Below are 14,337 nucleotides of genomic sequence, written 5' to 3'. Positions count from 1 at the left end.
GCTACCATCTACACCTTTCTAAAAGCTGCTATTAGTTTTCAACTAGACCCTCACTAAAACTGAATGCCTGATCCACAGAAACCTTGCATCTCCATGGCCTGAGAGTCCTATTTTGAGGTTGGCCAACTTAGACTTTAATAACTAACAATATGGGAAGGCCCTAAAAGTTTCACTTATCAAGTGGAAATGGTATATTCAAGAACTCATCCAGCCAGGCAGCAGTGACAACTTGGCTTTATATGAAATGAGGTAACTATCCTTGTGGGGGAAATTTTATCCTCCACTTCACAGCTTAAAACAGCTTTTGACTAACCAGGGTCCTAGATTTATAGACGTTCTTCTGAATGCCTAGGCTTGGTTCACCGACAGGTGGAAACGTAATGTTGTTCACTGGGCTCCTGTGGCTATTCAACATCAGTGCTAGCTGCCCAGAACCCAGACTGGGCCTGATCATTCTTCCTAGTGGGCAGAAATCAAGGCCATTCTCATAACTCCAGCTACTGTCAGTGCCCTAGGTTTTAGTCTGCCCTTTGGAAAGCTACATTCTGGTAGATTAAATATACCCCTCTCTGGGACCACCAACCATGGAAACAAATTCTGGCTGCTGATTAGAAAGTTTGCGTCACGAATAAATTCAGAATCTATTCTTATTAATTGCTATGTTGGTCTTTCTCGCTCATAGTTTAAATCTCAAAGTTATTCCATGAATCTTCTCCTAACAACTCCATTGATCTTTTCCTCATACAATTCATTGTGTTTTTTATCATTCCTCTGGATATTTCTTGCTTCAAGGAATCTTATATAAGCTCTAGGACGGATCATGTTGAATTATCTTTCCATTCCCACTCTGCCTAGTCTACCAGTAAATACTGATGGATAGATCCTGTCATATTGTTTCACACATGAGAAAATAGAAGCTTATTTTAACTCTTCTATGAGATATATTGATGTGAACTTTTAAACCAGGGAAAAAATAGTAATTACCTTCTGAAGTCATAGATATTTAATATTTTTATAATTTAGTCTGTGTTCCGAGTCTTTGTTTTTACATGTACAGAGGGATAATCAGATTGACTATTGTCTCCTCTTAATCCTGGAAAAACTACATGGACGTGTAAAAAGATATCAGTAGCCTTGTAATACAGAAGCATTTTTTTCAACATGTTATTTAATATTGGATATCAGAGGCTCATCTGAATTGCTCAGGCTAAAATATTTTTAAAAGCGGAGATTATTTTTCATTACCCTTAAAATACAAAATATAGTGACTACTTTTAAGAAATTAAAATTAAAGTATAACAGTCCTTTAACAATTTACTCATTTCATACTTTAAAAATAGTTTATTTATTTTCAAGAAAGAGCTGTATTTGTACTGAAGTTAATCTACATGTTTAGGTCAAATGAAATTTTTTATATGTGTATTTTGATCTTTACATTTTCTTTTTTTTTCCTCATTCTTAAATAAAATGACCACAAAAATTCTACAGATTTCGCTGATTGCTTGAAATTGTGTTTCTTTTGATTAGTGAAGGTTTTCAAGGTAGAATACGTATATATTTAAATGACATATATTGTTCTTTCTTACTGGAATAAAAATAGAATATATATTCAGTGAATAAAAATTATAAATTGAGAAATAATACAAAACAACTAAATTCTACTAATAGGAAAATTATCAACATTTTACTAATTTATTTTTATTGTTGAGTCTATCCAACTTCTATATATTGTAGAACTTTTCAAACACATGCAAATAGAAAAGTAAAGTGAAATTTCATGTACCTATCACCAACCCTCATGGATTAAAAACTCATGGCTAATTTCATTTAATCTCTACTGCCACAAATTTGCTTGCCAACTGTATTGTTTTGAAGCAAATTCTAGACTTCGTGTCATGTCATGTACATATATTTCAGTATTTATCACTGAAAGAGAGGAACTAAAATTTTAACATTGTTTAACAAATACTAATATGTACTTTGTATTTGTTCTAAGTATAAGCATTTGATACAGACTTTTGAATGTAGGGAATTAAGTAAATTTATGTTTTAGACTTGACCTGTTCAAAATAAGTTAGTTTAATAATTCAGCATATGATATAAATGTATTTGTAGAACAAATCCTGGGAGAGATATGTTGTATGTAGCTAAATGTTATCCTTGTTCTGTCGGCAAATATACAGAAGATCTTGTTATAACTTGTTCTCTACAATATTTAAATGAGCCTAAAATCATTTAAGTATGATAATGAGGCTATATAGAAAAATTACCTAGTGTTTATTTGCATTTTTAGTTGGAAAAAGGGATAGAATAGGTTTGTTTATGATTTACAAGTGTCAACTACCTTTCCACTCGTCTCATTCCCTCTCATATTGAAGAATGAACCACTCTAAAGATCACTTTTAACATTTTTAACCTCCTCAGCACAGTCGTTGTTTTTAATCTAGTGATTGAAAACTTTCTTTACTATTACCACCTATGGAGCCTTTATGTAGTGGTCCCATTTCAACTCCAGATTTTGAAAAATTAATGTACATTCTAATAATGAATATCTTCTTATATTAACCCATTAGAATAACCATTGGACAGGCCAGTAAAAGCGTAGCGCACTGTACCTTGTGCATACCTTACCTGTTGTGATTATTAGGTCTTTCCCTGTATCTGTCTCCATGTTAGTCTTCCCTGTACTGCTGTCACCTGAGAAATGAGACTGTCATAAGCACCTTTGTATCCTAAACTTTGCCCAGGCCCTGGTACCTACTTGAATTTTCATAAACCTTTGTGAAGGAATGTTTCTTATTGTGATGGATATTCTAAATATATTAATTCTAAATTTATTCTAAACTGAGTAATTTCCAGCTTTAACATAAACTGATTATAATGGAAAACTTAATGGCATTGATTATTTGTAACTCTTACAAGGTACCTATTATTTTTAAATTGATCCTAGAAATTCACTGTGCTTAATCTATTGTCCACAGAAGAATGGTTTACTAAAGCAGAATGATAAGTTCACAGTTCCATTAAGAAGGTTCCTTGTAGTTCATAGTCATCCATTCTAGTGCTAGTAGTTGTTTCTTGGTCCACTGGTTGTGTTCCCAGAGCATTTAAACCAGGAAATAAAAAAAGGTTTAGCTGAAAATACATAGGTGAAAAATAGCTTAAATCAGTAACAATGAATTGCGTGAATGTTTTGTAGGAATAGCCTGAGATTTTAAATAGCGTTTTGAGTTGTTTCTAGTTTTCTGTTGTGAAACTTTCATATAAATTTGTGTCAAAGAATCCATTCAACACATCTCTTTCTTTCCAAGTACTTGCTTGATAAATATATAATAACATTGAGTAATATTGTGGACTTTCCCCTTGTTTTGCTTTAATGTGTGTTTAAACATTAGAGTTGTAGAAAGTATTAGAATATTATTCTTCTTTAGGTTATTATCTTTAGCATAGTAAAAAATTTTTATTTAAACTATAATTTTAAAAGACATGAATTATTTTAAAATCAAGAAGTCTGTAATATCAAACATCCAGAAAGAAAATCTCAGAAACACCATCATTCAGTGCTTTGCTCATGAATAACAGATATACTAAATTCCACTTTGGAGTATTAATATGTATGATTTCCAATTGTTTTTACTAGAAGTTTAGTTTCTTGAAATTATCAATGTGAAAAAAAAAATTCCTCAGTTTCTGTATATGTATTTTTTTCCTAGGCGGCTAAACTAACTCAATTAGTGCATTAAAGAACAAATAAATCTTATGGAAATATTGCAGTGACAGAAGAAGAGATATTGTAATAATTCTAGTACAGGAATAGTAATATTTATAAACCATCCAGTTGAGAACTTACAGTGAAATCAGATCTGGATGAGAATGAAACAAAACAAACAAAATTAAAATAATTAACCATGCCCCACTACCAAAAAAAAAAAAATCAGTGTTTTGAATCCATGGCTCTTCTGAAGAATTACCAGTTGAGAAGTTCATTTTTTATTCTGTCATTGTTGACAAGGTTGGTAGATTTAGGCAGTATCATTTGAAATTACCAGCAGGCTTACTGAAGCATTAATAAAGTGACAGCGCCGAGGCAGCAGTGGAATCTACTACTGTTTGTGTTTAATTCTTTCTTAATTGTCCCTATTCAAGTCCTATAAGTGAAAGAAACCTTATGTGATAACTTGATTGACTACCTTACTTTCTGCTGTGTATTATGTGGTTACTACTTGGTTTGGGGAAAAGCCAACTAAGAGCATATTTTTCAAATATAAGCTTGTATTTTTGTAAACCTTCAAATAGATCTTATGCTGTGTACAGTATACTATATATATATACAGTTCATGGAAGTTCAAAATTTGGTTTTTCACATATATGAAATGTATGTAACTTTAAGGCCATCAAAGTTTTTTCTTAAATACAATCCAGTGAGTACTGACCATGGCTTGAAGTGATTTCTTGTTAATTATAATAACTAAAGCCCAGCTTATCACAGACTTGTTAAATATGGAAACTTTTAGTAATTTATTATTTCAGTTACATCAAAAGTAGAAATCATGCACATAAAAAAATCTTACTTTTTTAACTTCTTCTTCCTCTTATATGATCCCAATATTAACCACATGATCCAGCATGTCTCACCCTGCCAGAGACAGAGACCTGAAAGCATCAGTGGACTGAGGTTGGGATGATGGGAGAGATGAAGGAAAAGAATGTTTTTCCTAAATATTCTTATCTTTATTACTATGTGGTCTTTACAATAAAAATGAGGCAAAGCCAATCTAAAAAAAGCTTTTTAGGAGAAAAAATCATTGAAAATATAAACCTCAAGAATACTCTTCTGTAGAGAAAGTTAGGGAATCCCGGGGGTAGAATTAGTAATAGTGATAGTTTTATCCACTCACTCATTCATTTAAAAGTATTTATTAATGACTACTATTTTCCAGGTACTGTACTAGGCACTGAAGATATAAAATTGGACCAAATAGAGAAACTCCTCACTCAAAAGGGACTTCTGTTTTATTGGAAGAATGCTGACAACAAGTGACAATTTCAGGTCATGATAAGTTTTATGAAGGAAATGAAAATGTGGTAAAAGATAAAAGTCACCTTTGGGTGACTGACATCTGAACAGACACATAATGAAGTAAGAGAATAAACTATGTAGAAGTATGAGGGGCAAGCTTTCCAGGTAGAAGGAATGGTGAATAGAAAGGCCTTGAGAACAAGAATGTGTGCACACGTTTGGAGATTAGCAAGGGAGCCAGACTTGTTGGAGGAAGAGTAATCCAACTAGGGCCAGAAGGGTGATTGGGATCAATATTGATAAGCCGGGCCACCTCTTGCAGTGCTTTGTAGGCTGACATTAGATTTTTTTCTAAGTGTGCTGTAAGTCATTAGAAGATTCTGAGCAAGAAGTGATAATCTGGTATGTGCTTTAAAAAGAACTTTCTGGTGTCTGGATGAAGAACACTAGGCAAGAATGAAAGCAGGGGACCAATTAAGAGGTCGCCACAAGAGTCCAGGTAGTGTGACTAGGAGGACAGTGGTGGAGGTCGTACACTGTGTATACAGAGGTGAACCATGTTTCCCTGAAAGTGTACACAGGGGCAAAGCATTTGTTCACATTGTACATTGTGAAGAATTTAGGAAAGTGTGCTATCACTTATAAGTGACACTATAATTAATAAGCATAATTAGCTAGCTTACATTTCTTAACTAAATCAGTGAAAATATTCCAGTTTACCCATATGCACTTACTGTTTAATTATTTTACCCATTTACTAAGCATTTCACAACATTATAGAAAAGAAAACAATGTTTAGAACTGGTTTTTCTTTGTTAGATTGCAAGAGCTTTCAGAAGTATACATAAGATGTCTCACTGACCAGATCACACATTATAACATAACATCATTATATGCTTTGACTCCAGGGACTTAATAAGGAAGGTTTTCTCAACGTGATCAAATTTGGAGTCATTGTGCCATTCAAAAAGATATGCTTTGTTATCTAATTTTTGTATTAAGGAATTAGAAATTAGACCAATAAATTTTACCATTGTTCTTTAATCTTTAATGAGACTTTAATCAAAGGACCGCTATTAGCTATATAACTCCATAAAAAGAATTATTCAGTTCTCCCTAGATGGTTAGCTCACTAGAAATTATATTAATGAACAAATAAATCTTATTTCTAGAGCAAGATTAGAAAAAAGTTTAAATTTAAATTTCTTTTAATTTTCTTTGAACATTTTAGTTAGTTATATTGAAACTGTATTCAGCATTTACTAACCCATTCTTTGGTGCCAGATTTTGTCTGATACCTGAGAGATGTTAGATTGATTATGATCATGGGGCTAAAGACAATTTGGAAGAGTTTCACATAGAATGATAGAATAGTAAATTAATACTTATTAAATTAATAAGATAGCTGATGCCTAGGTATCTTTGTGCAATTTCCGGGGAGGGACACTTTACCATTCTCTCAGTTCAGTGCTGTGTGCTTTGATTGAAGGAAATGCCAGCAGGCTTCAAAGTGCCCATACACTCCTAAGAACAGGGACAATACAATTGCAACAGTACATACATTCAAAACTCTATCATATTAGGTGACTTACATGGGAAAAATCAGAAATAACAACATAAAGTATTGTTATGTGTTAAATTACATGATTAAGTTTATAAGTGCATAGTACTTTACTTAAGAGAAATTAATGTATATAGAATGTGCAGGGAAGGCTGCATTGGAGGAAAAGAATTGGATGTGTCTTACGGAATTTGTATAGTGCAGAAAAGGGAAGATCATCTGTAGCAGGGGAATATAGAAACAGTAGAGCATAAGAATTAGTTATAATGCATTTGAATGATTGTATAGAAAAATGGTGGGAGATGAATATGGTTAAGTCATACTTTCCTTAAACTCTCACAATTCTGGTTTTTGTATCGTAGAAAGAAAATCCCACTACAAATTTGGTAGAGCTGTTGTGAGATTTAATGAAAGTATTATCGGCAAAGATTACAACACAGTCTTGGCTCACCGTGTTCACATTTGATGCTAGTTACTGCTAAGATATTCCTTACTCTTATTGCTCCTACCCTCCCCATTCAGGCCTTTGTCATCTCAGACTCTTTCTTCAAGCTGCAACGCAAGTATAATTGTTCGGTAAATTCCTCTCTGACCCAGTCCCGCAGAAGTGAGCACACTATTCATATAGCACATAACAATTTACTTGTTTATTTTTCTTTCGATGAAATAGGTTTTTTTCAATCTGTTTTGACCATGGGCTGTTTCTAATGCAGGACTACTTTCTTCTTTAAAATAAAAAAATCAATTTACTAAATCCATTTTCATTAAATGATATTAACCTCTATCTACAGAGATAAAAAGTTCTAGGATTATTCAGTTTTACCATCAAGCTCTCTTCTCCAAACGCTCAGTCTTGAATAGCGTGATATTTGATCCGAAAATACCACATCTACCATTATAAACATTTAATAACATCATGATTAGATTCCAAAATTATTATATTATTAATAGATTTGTAATGAAGTTAGGTCTTATTCATAGATAAGGCTATTGTGTATAAATAAATGTTCATCTTTATTATTGCAAGATAGCGCTGACGCCTCATTTTTAAAATTGATTTTAAAAATGTATTTGATGTGCAATTAGATACTACTTTTTGACAACTGATGTTTGATATGTTTTGTGTACTTTACTGTTAATAGATAATCTAGTTAATTAGTCAATCAACATAACACATTTAATTCTACTAACTGAGGATATAGTTTAAAAAACTGATGTTATTAAAAATAATTAATATACTTAAAAAAAACAGTTTTAGTTTTACGATAAAGTTGTACAGAAAGTAGAGTTTCCATATGCCTTCTCCTGTCCTACCCACTCTCCCCACAATTTCCCTTATTATTAACAGATTCTAATAATGTAGTACATTTGTTACAGTTGATGAAACCATCACTGATACATTATTATCAGCTAAAGTCCATAGTTTACATTAAGAATCACTCTGGTGTTTTCTAGTTTTGTGGATTTTGATAAATGCATAGTGTCATGTAGCCCTCATTACAGAGTCATACAAAATAGCTTCACTGCCCTAAAAATGTTCTGTGTTCTACTTATTCATCACTCTCCCCCTCTCCTGAACCCTTGGCAATCGCTGATCTTTATACTGTCCTTATAGTTTTGCCTTCTCCAGAATATCATATAGTTGGAATTATACAGTAGGTAGCCTTTACAGACTGGCATCTTTCACTTAGCAATGTGCATTTAAGGTTCTTCTGTGTCTTTTCATGGCTTAACAGCTCATTTCTTTTTGCTGCTGAATAGCATTCCATTGTATGGATGCATCACAGTCTGTCCATTTTTTAAAAATTAAATATTTTAAAGTGTTTATACCTTTTGTTTCAAATGACTAGTTTCTTTTATAATTGAAAACATATTACATAATTTTTTAATTTTCTTTTTCCCTTTAATATTTGGAATAGAAAATTTTTTAGGCAATGCTAAGTAAATTTTGAAATTTGATGTAGGTCTAGTCAATCCTACTAATATATGCCTATAAGAACAACTTTTTTCAATTATGTAGTGGTTTTGTTTTAATATATGTTATTTCAGTTGTTTCCTAACTTTGGTTGATATATATTATGAATTAAACATATTTAAGCATGTTCACTTACATGTTTTGTATGTGGTAAAATTCTACTTTCCATGAGCCTAGGAGGAGGGCGGTTACAAAGTTAAGTGGCACATGATAAACTGTGCTGAGTATTCAATCACCAAAACAGGGACAAATCACCACTTTATGGTGTTCTTTTTTTTTTTTTTTTAACCTGGAAACCTCGTTTCTTAAATTATCAATTTCTTTCTCTAACAAACTTGTTTACTTTTTCAAACCATCTTTGTTTCCTTTTCTTCTGTCTTAGACGAAGTGCTATCTCCCTATGGAAAATAGAACTCTGCACCTGACCCTCTAAATTCTGACTATAATCTATTAACTCCTGCCCTTGCTTCTGTATTTCCCTTTCTATCTCTGTAGACTCTTTCATAACTGAATGAATGAATGAAAGAAAGAATGAATGAATGAATGAATGAATGAATGAATGAAAGAAAGAATGAATAATGTCTCCATGATTCCATTTCTATTTTCTGAGATGAACGTCATGGTTAGTTCTAGGTATTGATTCCAAAAGCTTAGTTATCTCTTTGGTTCCAGTGTTCAATTAACCGTATGACAATGAACACGTTTTTCACTTTTATGGTTTCAGTTTCCTTATCCAAAAATGGGAATAATAGTAGGATTATGTAAGAATTAAATGTTACAGTTCATGTAACTTTCTTAGCACAGTTCCTGTTGTATAGCAAATGCTTAAGACACATGAGCAATTATTATTGTCAAATTGATATTCTTTGATTATGTAAATGAAAATATGAAATATGATGGTACTCTTCCCAGGACTCTGAAGATCTGTTTTTCCTTCCTGGTTTCTTGGAAATGTGTTTCTCTTTCCATTGCTACTCTCAGAGATTCTCTATCCGAGCATCTCCCAACCCTCTCCACCACAAATGCACACAAACACGGTTACCCAGAATAATAATGTTAACAAAGTTAGCCTCGTAGAGAAGTTTCTTCCTTAAGTCCCCCAACAAGCCCTGAGGCAAGGAAACAGTAGAAGATCAATCTCATTCTCCTGTACATCTTTCTGCAGCTTCTTAGGATGAGCATTTCTCATGTAATCTCTGAAAACTCAGTATGTTTATAAAAAGAAATATAGAAATATAGCTTCCCATCATAGATGGGAATAGATGCCTTTGTAATTTAAAATATTACAATTATTTCTTTCAATGTGTTAGAGCTTAAGTTCATCCCTGACAGATGGTTATAATATGGTGAGTGAAAAGCATTAGTAGTTTAACGTATTTAAGCTACCGTGGAAAATTAGCAACTTTGTGAAAATTGAAAAACTCATTTCTTAATGCAATTTAAGCAAGGCTGCAAGGATTTTCATTAAATAACATAAAACAAATTAGAGAGATAGAAACAAAACTCAGGGGCAGTAAACACAATCACATTAAAAGACCATTTTCACAATGTTAACTATTTAGACTAAAACTTTTTTTATTGAAGTATAGTCAGTTTACAATGTTGGTTACTTTCTGATGTACAGCATAGTGATTCAGTTATACATACATGTATATATATTTCTTTTCACATTCTTTTCCACTCTAGACTGTTGTAAGGTATTGAATATAATTCCCTGTACTATACAGTAGGACCTTGTTGTTTAGGTATTTTATATGTAGTACTTAGTATCTGCAAATCCTGAACTCCCAATTTATCCCTCCACTCTACCCCTACCCCCTCTGGTAACTATAAGTTTGTTTCTATGTCTGTAAGTCTGTTTGTTTTGTAAATAAGTTCATTTAAGTCTTTTTTTTTTTTTGATTCCATGTATAAGTGATATCATATGGTATTTTTCTTTTTCTTTCTGTCTTGCTTCACTTAATATGACAATCTCCAGGTCCATCCATGTTGATGAAATGGCATTATTTTATTCCTTTTTATGGCTGAGCAGTATTCCATTGTGTGTATGTGTGTGTGTGTGTGTGTGTGTGTGTGTGTATACACCACCACTTCTTTATCCAGTCATCTGTCAATGAACGTTTAGGTTGCTTCCATGTTGGCTATTGTAAATCAAAGACTAAAACATTTTAACTATACTCTATAGTTTTAAAACCAGAAAAAATGTTTCTTAATTATCAGCTAAATATTTTGAGGTAGTTATTATTATTATTATTATTATTATTATTATTATTATTATTATTATTACTACTACTACTACTATTATTATTACTATTATTATTAATTAGACCAAAGTATTTAGAAAATCATAATTGATGCTGTTTTTACACTTTAGATTAAAAGTAATTATGAGCAGGTTGAATAGCATAATAATTCAGGTGTTGAATGTACAGCAGTTTCTTTCATTTTTTTATCCTAGAATTTTTTTCTTTCTGTGTCTACTTGCAATAACTGCTGATGTGCTAATCTAGAAACCCAGAAATGAGTAACAGAGTAAATCAGATGCTTCATTCCAGAGTGAAGAATGCTTTAAATGGTAACATGACCATTACAGGGACAATTCTTAAGTGTAAAGTCTTCATTTTGTTTAATTTGGTTACCACTTTCTTGTGACTTAGAACCATTTTTCCTCCTTTTTTATGTTTCTCTCTACAGAAAGCCGACCTTGCAGTTGCTCCACTGGCTATTACCTACGTTCGAGAGAAGGTCATCGACTTTTCCAAGCCCTTTATGACACTTGGAATAAGTATTTTGTACCGCAAGCCCAATGGTACAAACCCAGGCGTCTTCTCCTTCCTGAATCCTCTCTCCCCTGATATCTGGATGTATATTCTGCTGGCTTACTTGGGTGTCAGTTGTGTGCTCTTTGTCATAGCCAGGTAACATGCTCACTTTTGTGATTTTTTTGGCAATTGTTACCTCCTTTTTCTAACTAATAATTGTCAAAAGTCACAATCAACTTTACTTTTCTTTTTCTTTATTTCCCCTTGGGTGCTGGAGAATAATGAACTTTTCAGAGATATATAACTTATTAAAATGTACTATGATGCCTTTTGGGGCAGAAAGCATGCTGGTTGTGTCAGTAAGCTGTAAGTGTGGTAGAGTTTACTTTTATTAAGCAGAAGCTAAAAACAGTTCAAATCACTATGATATAAAAATTATTTCTTCATTTTGAAAATTTCTCTTGAACCAGACAACAAAACAATATATTTTACTAATTTAAATTAATAAAACAGTTATAAGAAAAACTAAAGTGGTAAACTTTAAAAGGAGGCTTTAAAAATACAAACCAAGACTAATTAAAAATAAGCATTTTAAGTATAAAAAGAATACCATGATTTTCTACATAAAATTTGTCTGTTTTTCACAGGATAAATATATCACCACAAAAATTGCCTGATTTTTGTTGACATGTAGAGTATATTTCAGTCATAGAATCAGAAACTCAAATGCCTAAGTAAAAATTACAAAATATTTTTATAAGGCTTTTAAAATCTATGATATAGCTCGATATATGTTGCCTTTGCTACTTTATTGTTACTCTGGAGATGGAAATTTGTAAAAATTTTTCATTTATGCTTTACCTCACTATCAAAATTTCAACATGATTTCGTTTATTTTTGCCTTAATTAAGAAGATGAAAACTATCCTTGGGCTCAAAGCTCTATTGTTTCTTGAATGATCTTGGAAGTCACATACTTATTATAATCTTTGAATCTTTATATTCTATCAGACATCACAAAGAAAGCTCTAAATCCAAGATGAATTAAAACTCTACATACAATTTTTCATGTTGACAACAACACTTATGATATACAATCAAAATTTTTTGCCTTACATTCAAAATTAAATATTAAATATGTAGGTTATTTTTCAATTACATTATGTGGGGTCTTCTGATCAGTTATCAGTAAGGATATTTATCCTTCCTTGAACTTTTTTTTTAATGAAGTTATATATTTTTTTCCTAGCAGTGAAACATGCTTAGTATATTCAATTAAAAAAAGAATAAAATCAATCTTACAAGGAGCATAATATTTTTGGTATATTTTCATAAGTTTATATTTTTATAATTATACAGATATTTTTCATATATTCACACATAAATGTTACGCAGATTTATAATTTTCTACCTAATAGGTTCAATATTAACACATGAGTCTTTCAGACAATTATCAGTTGTATCTGACTGAAAATTTGTATTGGAACCATTCATGCATGTAGCATTTGTAGCTGTTTGGTGGGTTGAGTAAAAACTTTTTATTTGAAGTTTACAGTTTTTCCCCAAAAATGAGAATCTGAAGTATGAAGTTCATGAACTTTTAGCTCTAGCTATTTCCATGTTGTGTGAAAATAAAATGGACTTCTCATTTTTGAGTATCTTTGAACCACTGCATCTTTTTTATAGTGACCAACACAAGTCATCCTGTTTTATATGTGTTCAGAGAAGTAAGTTCATGAATCGCAGCTTAAATAATTAAATGGCTAGAGAACTTTGCAGCTGGCCCACAGAGCAAACAGACAAAAAAAAAATATTCTGAAATATAGAAAAAGCCTTTGTTGATGTCTACAGGTACACCTGTTCCCTCCTAATCAACTTAACAAAAATTCTCAGGAAGGTTGTAAACAACAAAGCATAGAGGAAATTATCCTGAGACAGTTGTGAAGCAATTGTGTGGACATCAATCAAGCTGAATTAAGTTCTAATAGCTGTTTCCAGGAAATCTTAAGCAGGGACTATTAGGTTACCTCAAATTCAAATTAGAAATTTTAGATATTTCTAATTATCTGAGCCAAAATCTTCTGAAATTAGATTCAAAAGCAAATACTGAAACACTTGGATTTTTTCCAGCTTAAAAGTATATTAGCAAATAGAGACATGGTATGGATATGCACATATCTAACTTCTAGAAATTTCTAAAATTGTCACTTTGATAAACCATCAAATAATATAACAATGTAATATCTGTATGATTATAATAGCCTGTATTAATTTTACACCAAAGAAATTCATCCATTTCATTCTATCTTAGAACATAACATTAGCTAGTGTGCCATTTTTAGTGTCTTTAAATTTTGGAATATTACCATTGTATTTTGTGAGTTATTAAATGAATGGATTTGAGAATGATTCTATTTCAACATCTTATTCAATGATGTGAAAACAATTTCATATAGTTTGAAAAATTAAGAGTAATATCTTTATTTATGGACAAATTAACAAATGTTCTATTAAATAATAAACAATGTAGAATATCCTATAAAAGTAAGAAATAATATTAGACATTCTTGGTTAAATAATATATAATATAAAAACCAGTTCTTTACAGATTATCTCAGAATATTTGTTCAATTCTCGACATTATTATAATCTTGCATAAAATTGGCAAATTAAAAAATCACACTAAAACTCCTGTTAAAAGACGGTCTCCTGAATAGAGCCTATTTAAATTCTAAATGGACCTTCCAAAACCAAGCAATATTGTTTAAGCAAAATCCATTCAGACAAGGTATTGAATTCTTGCTACCATGAAAGAAGTTCATGATGTACAAATATATACAAAATGTCCAAATTTCAATTCTAGAACTTACCTTTCTAACCTAAACAATATCATCATGACTATTTGTTATCAATTTAAAATAAATGTAGCATTTAATTTTACCTATGAGTAAAGACTATATCTTATGCCATATAGAGATCACTGATGAACTTACTAGGATCATTATTGATGTAAAAATAAA

General features: G+C 31.5%; 1 protein-coding gene across 3 annotated transcripts in view; it reads left to right on the top strand.

Moving 5' to 3' along the window:
• GRIK2 (glutamate ionotropic receptor kainate type subunit 2) overlaps positions 1 to 14,337 on the top strand; it is an 896,246-nt gene that overhangs the window by 767,124 nt on the left and 114,785 nt on the right. For all 3 annotated transcript variants that reach the window (XM_032476219.1, XM_032476220.1, XM_032476221.1), the window contains one exon: positions 11,251 to 11,474. In XM_032476219.1, coding sequence (XP_032332110.1) covers positions 11,251 to 11,474 — 224 coding nt within the window. The remainder of the gene's footprint in view (positions 1 to 11,250; positions 11,475 to 14,337) is intronic.

The sequence above is a fragment of the Camelus ferus genome, unplaced genomic scaffold (genome assembly GCF_009834535.1).
Source record: "Camelus ferus isolate YT-003-E unplaced genomic scaffold, BCGSAC_Cfer_1.0 contig298, whole genome shotgun sequence".
Classification (NCBI taxonomy): domain Eukaryota; kingdom Metazoa; phylum Chordata; class Mammalia; order Artiodactyla; family Camelidae; genus Camelus; species Camelus ferus.
This window is presented reverse-complemented; position numbering and strand designations above follow the sequence as displayed.